Raw genomic sequence first — 8,464 nt, forward strand, 5'->3', positions numbered from 1 at the left:
AGTATATTGATTATCGATTGAAAAGTCCGCTGATTAGATAGTTTACATCGGTGTAAACTTTACATTGGAAACAAACATGAAAAAAAATGGACCAGGTGTGAAGTTTTACACTGAAAATAAACACGTGTCCATACAAATCGATGGTAGAGTTTTATGTTGATTCGCATTTACACAAAAAAACAAAAGCAACTTTTAAGAGGGATAGCAACCCAAATTTGGCTAAATCCACATCACCTACAAATATGCAGAATGCCCAGCCAACACTCACATCGTTAGAAAACCCTCCAATCTCGTATGACATGACCCCATGAATGTTTCAATTATTTTTGAACCTAAGGACAACCAACTTAGGGTTAGATAAAACAGCATTCAGTACCTTTCGGTTCGGTAGCAATGCAGAATAGCCTCATCAACGTACTATACGAAGTGGGCTGAAACGGAAATGTATTTTCGCTTCCAAAACAAATAAACACATCAATGCATGATCTTAGTTTACAATACAAGGTCACCCCATCCTAAGGGCAACGCAGTTACCAGATTCCAGCCTTGGACATTTTCAAGAAATGAGATAGAGTGATGTTCGGGAGCTCTACAGAACCGGATTTCTTCTTCTTAATCCTCGTCATCTTCAAAGCGTTTCCATCTTCTAATCTGGTAGCAGTCACCGAGACCAAGCCATAGAACTGTTGCATAAAAGCATCAGAGGATGAATTACTTAATAATTAAAATGTGTGCACAATGTTGCTTGTATGGTGCTCCTGCAGCATTTATGAGCTCCACGGAAAATGTTAGGTACAAAATGTGCAATTGCAACTGTTTGGTTGAGTAAACCAACCCAGTAGCGAATCCCTAACCATCACCTTCAATGTATTAAACAAGCTAATCTGTTTCGACAATGTCAGGTTCAATAAACCACGACCATAGGTCTCAACTACTAGGATGAAACGTTTTCAGTATGCTCAAAGTAAAGGACAAGGCTGGACAAGGCGTTGGATACAGAATTTATACTAAAAATTCAAGTACCCAACAAGATATGGCACCCTTATGCAAGTATCCAGTTATCATAGCAATCAAAAGCAATACTAATAATATCTTAGAAAATTCCATATATATCAGCAGAATATAATAGCACTAGGACATCGTGTCATGCTTCGTGACCACAATGGTGACAGATGCCCCTGGCTACAGGTCATCAGAAAAGTTACCTCACAGACGCCATGTAACAGCAATCTATGAAAGGGGTCTTGAACGTGTAGCACAAGCTCATCTCCATCTCCACTGTCCTTGATAAATGTCCGTATACATTCCTAACATGGAATGAGCTTCAGTAATGAATATTCTAAGAGATGTAAAAAAACTTGAAAAAAGTAAATGCAAAGCAAAATGGAATCTACAGAAATAGATTCAAAGAAACCAATTGATGTTAATGATAGTCATGAGAAAATTGGGGAAACTACAGACCTGGGCAAAGGAAATAAAAAATCAGATCGTGAGAAGAGCATGAATGGACTATGTAAAGATTAGAAAGGAAAGTTCAAAGGTGAAATCTTGTGAATGAAGTATAGGAAAGCAAGACAATCCATGAGGACATCTTGAATTTACACCACTCTTCAAAGTTATCAGAAAGAGGAATAAGATAAGGCAAGGACATTTAATTGAATGAAGTACAAATGAAAAAACAATAAATTAATAAACAATGATCTGAAAAACATCTGCATCATCCAGTAAAACTGATTTCCCTTTAGGCTAAATTTGGAAATGATGCGAACAGTGTAAATGCAAATATACATAGTGCATTTCAGTTCATACAAATGCAAAGTTGGGTTAGTTTTGCATTGACAAATTTACCTTACCAAACAACTTTTAGTTGTAATAGAGATGGAAAACACAAGTCCCAATAAAGTAAATATGCCTTTTCTTAACAAAAGCCCACTTTGAATGCAAATTTACTTCTTTTTTTAGAATATAAAAAACATCTCATTTTCAATGTAAACATGTCTTGGAAATTGTGTTTTCTGTCATCGTCAATGCAGAAATGCATTCTTTCCAAACACTAGCAAAACTGAACCAGAGTGCATATTAACACTGAACTGGCATTTACACTCTATTTGTACTGTTTCCAAATGCAGCCTTAAGTAATACAGAAGGCAAATAAAAACTCATTAATGTACCATTAATTAAGGAATTTCAAAATTAGTTAGAGGATTCATTATTCATATTACCTCATAGCTCTCAATAAGTTCTGAAAGGAAGCTGCGCCTAAGTGCCTCTCTTGTTCGACAATCTACTCTTTGCCACGCATTCAGTACAGCCATCTTATCAGCATCAACATGAGCTTTACTCTTTGTTGGACAACCTTTCAAGGCTTTGATCATGCAAGCCTACCATAAAAAAGGACAAGATAGGGGGGAAAGAATTAAAGCATGTACCTACATTTTGTGCCAGATATATGTATGGGCATCTTAACAAAAATATACTGCAAAGAATAGACAAATTTTCTAACATATAACAAACGTGTCAGATGTGATGCAGCAAAACAACACCCAAATTGCACCTGAACAATTAATATTTAATTTGAATAGCTTTATAGAGAGCTTTGCTGGCCATTGCTTTGACACAATGGTAAAACCTCATTTTGGCAAGTGTAAGAACATGGGTTCAAATCTAAAAGCAGCCAATTTGTGGGAAAAATGCCAACAGTTGGGTCCATATCCAGTCCACCCTTCCCAAAAACCTTGAGAACCTTGGTGTTGGTGTGGGGCCTGTAGCTTGAGGATTAGACCAAATTGCTACATACCTCATCTTTAGGGGGTTTGAACTCTGCCACAGCTGACTCAAAACTCACTACCTTTCCATTTTATCTCTAGGTGTGGGAAAATCATGTTTGGAACAATGGACACAAAACAGTGTTATTGACAAAATGGAACGACCTAGCACAAACATATGCAAACACATATATAAATAAGCAGAAAAGTCCTAGAATATTCATGTGGTAAGAAAATGGAAATTAGGGATTTGAATTATAAGAGGAAGTGGTTCAAATCTGAATAGAGAAAAGAAAGAGAGAAAAAAAAGGAAACATTGCAGCATTAGAGGTAAAGAAGGAGAACGAATAAGATATACTCTTTTGGAACAATGGACACAAAAGTGTTATTGACAAAATGGAACGACCTAGCACAAACATATGCAAACACGTATATAAATAAGCAGAAAAGTCCTAGAATATTCATGTGGTAAGAAAATGGAAATTAGGGATTTGAATTATGAGAGGAAGTGGTTCAAATCTGAATAGAGAAAAGAAAGAGAGAAAAAAAAAAAAGAAACATTGCAGCATTAGAGGTAAAGAAGGAGAACGAATAAGATATACTCTTACCCAAGGAAATTTAAACTAAACTTTTCATTCCATTAACTCCAAGGGCTCTAATTACAATGGTTCTATTTATGGAATAAATGTAAGGGTTTGGATCTCTTTTTACAGACCCCAAATTCAACTAGGAAATTGACTTGAAACAACTATTAACTACTTCAACACTAAGGCAACATGATAGGTTACTCATAGGGACACAAAGATATGGACTTCAACCCTTTAAACAACTAAATGACATTCTATAATCCTATTATAATTTATAATTAAAAAAACTGAAAACAATTCTAAGATATATACAATAAATAAAATATTCAAATTCCATCACAATTAACTCTCCCAAAATATGCCAGATTTACAAGATCTTAATTTCATTGGATAGATAACTCAATAACCTATCCATTGACACCAATTGAGCAAAATGATCAAGTTTTAACACCCTATTAATAAAATGGTTGTAACCCTCTTAAAATGTCAGATTTTAAAGATACTTAATTTCATTGGATGGATAAGTCAATAACCTACGCATGAAATGAACAAGTTTTAACCTCTGAAAAATAGGCTGAAAGAAAAACGACATGATTGCAACTTCATTTCAAAATTCCAGAAACTCTCTAAACAGCTAACAAGAGATCTATTAGATACCTTTCTTTGGGTCAATAGATGAGCAATGGTGTGGTTGATTCATTATCCAAGCAAATGGTAAAAAATAGGGACACTTGTATTGTGGGGACGGCGGGGGGGTAATCGCTCAATGTTGTGATTGTTTTGTTTTTTGTTTTTGTAAGGGGTTTTCTTTAGCTAGGTTGGTCCTGTATGTTGGTTTTTTGTCAGCCTCCTTTGGGTTTTTGCATTGGGCTGTCTTTCTCTTAGGTGATTGCTTATCACCTTCCTTGTATCTTCTTTTCTTTTTTTTGTTTAATAAACTTTTTCTTTTATCTTAAAAAAAATCACTCAATATTGTGATGACTAGCCTAACAAAAGGGGCAAATCCTCATTGTACATGGCATTCTTTTATTTACTTATTTATTTTATTTTATTTTTATTATTATTATTTTTATTATTATTAAAAAATGGCTTTTTTCAAGCTAACCTGACACTCAAAGACAATTAACCCTATCACTAAGACACCAACAAACTAGAAAGTAACTCTTAAAAAACTAAAACTATCAACATTCTGATGACCCAACCTAAAAGCTTAAGCTGTTAGATGAGGTCCCTGAATAAATTTTATTCTCTCACAAGTACAAGCGGCTTTCTTTCTTTTTCTTCTTAATTAGCTAGTGGATGTCACAAAAGTGTTTGCAACTATTATCACCATTAGATGTGAAATGTGAAACATGTTTCCAAGTCTCAAAAAGGGTAAAAAAAAAGCAAACCTCTTTATCCATGTCAATGTTCCTGAAAGTGTCCCAGTCTCCTACATTTGTCATGCAAAATGGTGACAACGGCACATTATCACCTATAAGAATGAAATACAAATCAGCAATTCTAGGAAATAATGCTACAGAATATAAAACAGTATAAGGAACTATATTTATTGCAGAGAACAAAATTCAAGAGCTATACACTTGAAAATAATTGCACTCTGATAAAGATTCTACACATACAAAAATTTATTAAAATTTGGCCAAGGTGACAGTATAGAAAACTTATCATTCAAAAGCAATGCACCATCACAAACTCAAGTGGAATATAGCCTCTAGGATGGTGAATATAGACATTGAATATTTTGGCATCAGATGCATAAGGTTGATTAAAGTGAGACAGCCACACAGACCAAGGAACCTCTTAAACTGAAATAGAATGATCAGAGAATGTTTTTCCCAATGCAATTGACTGGCCTAAGTAAGACAACCAAAGGACTAATTTAAAGACCAAGGAACTTACTAAGTTTGAAAAGAATGTCCTGAGATCTGAGAATGCTTTTTCCAATGTGTCTCGTCATGTTATCATGAACCTATATTCATCATTGACAGTATCAAAGGCTTTCTTGAAGACCTTTGACATTCTTTACAGTTGAGCCCCTTTTGACCTCCCATCTATAGACACTATACTATATTAGAGGATGGAGATGCTTAGGTGGCACTCCTTTTATATTTTCCTAATTTTTCATTTGAAAATTTCTAGCATTTGTCTCACACATGGGTAGTTGCATCTGAGATATTCTTTTTTGCTTTTTGTTCTTCCATTGTCAATGGCATAGCCAATCTTCCATTTCTCCTTCCCCTATAATCTCTTCCACTCCTATCAAGGATGATGTTGGAGTCCTAAACTTTAGGCAAAATTCCCTCCCCCTCTCTCCCTCTCAATTCCAACTTACAGATATGTCTGATGTCTCTCTATTAAACACTCCCAATTCCTGAGCTCCCTTCCAAAACTGTCTCCTCTAACTTGCTCCCAACCACCAAACCTCCTTTTTTTATCAGTAACTACTAGACTTCATTGCTTTAGGAAAAGCAATGAATTTACAAATTTCCCCCATGCACCCATGATGTTAGGCCAGCGAAAAAGACCAACCATTTTAAGCTAGTTTTTTACTTGGATTACAAATTTCCCCCCATGGTAAGTGGTTCCCCAAAGCAAGTGTTCCCTGTTTGTTCCCAACAAGCTAGCTCAAAAAAAGATGCTGTAAGTTACTAGCTGGCAAGGCAAGCTGCAAATACATCTCTAATTTAGTGAAGTAGGAAACTAGTAACTACAGTTTTAAGTATTCTATGTTCATAAGTAAAACATGTTATAGAGAAGATAGACGTATGCAAGACAACAAATATCAAATGGGCACATGAAAAAATAATCAGTTGTACCTGCATTAAACAACCAGTAAAACTAAAAACATAATAATGTTATCTGAGGTAAGATATTACCCCATGGTGGTGGAGCAAAGAGGCCTCTAATTTCTTCTGCATTCAAACGGGGAACAAGCTCAATCAGCAGACGATCATTTAACCATCTGCGAGATCTCCGATTGCTAACCTTTAACAGGTACAAAAATTTACATTGTAATTTGCAGAAAGTACTTTCAATTAATTTAAAGTATGTAACTTCCATTCAGAATACCATCATCATCATCATAATAAGCTATCTTATCCAACTTAAGTGGGATTGGCAGCATCGATCCCATTCTTTAGTTCTACTGTCTGGTGTGGAGGAACTTTAGGCAGTATTTATGTTTAAATAAAGATAGGGATGTAATGAGAATAACATCTTAACAAGCAGTGTAAGCATGATAGTTTCCTGATATATCTATGCTTTTTTTCTTTAATGATTAAAAAAAAGAGTTTGTGTTCTCACTTCTCAGAATGAATATGGATAAAGTATGCTCAATTGTTTAAATTGATAAAGGACCTTCCTGAAAATAGATAAGGAAAATATAAAGGGGAAGAAGAGCTAAAAATATGTAAATATAACGTCTTATACAACAACAAAACTAACTTAAAAGGTTGTACTATTAAAGGAATTGTGCAATGTGTGTGTGTGTGTGTGTGTGTGTGTGTGTGTGTGTGTGTGTGTGTGTGTGTGTGTGTGTGTGAGAGAGAGAGAGAGAGAGAGAGAGAGAGAGAGAGCTATTGAATCTTAAAACTTTGGGAAGGAAATTGTTTCTATTCCTTTGGCTATAGAGTTCACAAATTCTTTGCTTCTTTTGCAACCCTGTGTTATCCATTGAACCATGGGAACAATGACGGTAACAAATTTGCAAGGATAGTTTGGTTGATGCGTCAATTCATTAATTAAAGTGTCATTATAAATTAGAAAATTAGTTGCAAAAGACATAGCATGCATGAAGAAAAAGAAATTCCCTTGGCCTAATGATTTGTAAGAAAATGATTCAATTAAACTTTTGACACCAGTCATCAATTAGTTCCAACTTATCATAAGATGACCAGGGAAAAATTTGAAATTTGAGTAACAATAACTGGTACCAACAACAATATCCTTCATTAATTCAATCTAAAAGAAAGGAAAATATTACTGAATACGATGAAAATCTGATACCCAATAACCAAAATTGACGCGAAATTTAACGAAGTAAACAAACATTACCCTTCCAGCCAAGCTCTCCAGAAGCTCAATCTTTTTCTCGATTAACTTTCCACGAGAATTAGCCTTCCCTAAAAAATTTAAAGAAGAATTACGAATTTATTACGAAGCATTGCACAATTAAAGAAAACATAATAGAATTTCAAACTTACAAATAAAACCATCGGATTCAAAATTATTCACATTCCCAAAATAAAGAACAATAAAAGAATTCGTAATTACAAACAACTTCATTCACTCCCACAATACATAAAATCGTAAAGAAAAGAAAACTTCCGAATATAAGATTATATCATAATAAATAAAAGTTAACAAAAAGGGGAATATGGAAAGATGCCTTTCGGTTGGTCAAAGATGGACAAGAGAAGGTCTTCCTCTCTTTGCAGAACTTCGGGGGTCGCCATGAAATCGAGAATAACTCTTGTTCTCTCTAGCTTTTGTGCCTCCTCTGCTCTCAAAACTCAGATGCGTTGAGTTGCGGAAAAAAGGAATTGAGGAGAGAAGGTTTTGATTGTTTGGAAGTTGGAAGCCTGCAAATTCCAAGCTGAAATTTTGGAAATAATAAAATGGAAGAAGCACACAGCCACAGATCCGCCAGGACCAAGAGAAAATAGAACAAACAGGGAATATTCTTGCGGAGGATTACAGTTTTATACGGGAAATAGAGCCCGAGACGTCTACAGTTCTACTCGAAATACTGGGCCAATTATGATACGCCACGTCAGTTATATTGCACGTGAGCACGAGCTTTTGTGTCTGAACTCTGGTCTCTGAAGCGTAGTTGGATTCCGGAGTCAACGGGACCTCTCTTATGGTTAAGTTTGACCTGATGGAAATGGATGGTAATGATTCGATCATGAGGTCAATGTCTATAGGTGTTCGTGTGCCTTCAACTTGCTCTTCCGTATACAAGAGAACGAAGCCTAACGTATACAGGTATAATTCTTCGTTAACAAGAAAACGCGTGAATGGGTCTGACCACCCATAACTTACAATTTGTCTCGCAACCCATCATCAGATTAGTTGTGCTAAGTTTGAAGTTTATCCAATAAAGAAGAT

The 8,464-nt window shown here is 35.3% G+C and overlaps 1 protein-coding gene across 1 annotated transcript; it reads right to left on the bottom strand.

Moving 5' to 3' along the window:
* Window positions 1-427: 427 nt before the first annotated feature.
* LOC148879358 (R3H domain protein) lies at window positions 428-8,041 on the bottom strand. Its single transcript, XM_088960875.1, has 7 exons — window positions 7,743-8,041; window positions 7,409-7,476; window positions 6,232-6,340; window positions 4,744-4,826; window positions 2,223-2,381; window positions 1,206-1,307; window positions 428-683 (listed from the first exon to the last, which is right to left on the bottom strand). Exons 1-7 carry the CDS (start codon window positions 7,807-7,809, stop codon window positions 531-533), a joined length of 741 nt encoding a protein of 246 aa, XP_088817001.1. The 5' UTR covers window positions 7,810-8,041; the 3' UTR covers window positions 428-530.
* Between the last annotated feature and the right edge of the window lie 423 nt (window positions 8,042-8,464).

This window comes from Nelumbo lutea, chromosome 1 (assembly GCF_056320005.1).
Source record: "Nelumbo lutea isolate HS-2025 chromosome 1, American lotus-T2T, whole genome shotgun sequence".
Lineage (NCBI taxonomy): Eukaryota > Viridiplantae > Streptophyta > Magnoliopsida > Proteales > Nelumbonaceae > Nelumbo > Nelumbo lutea.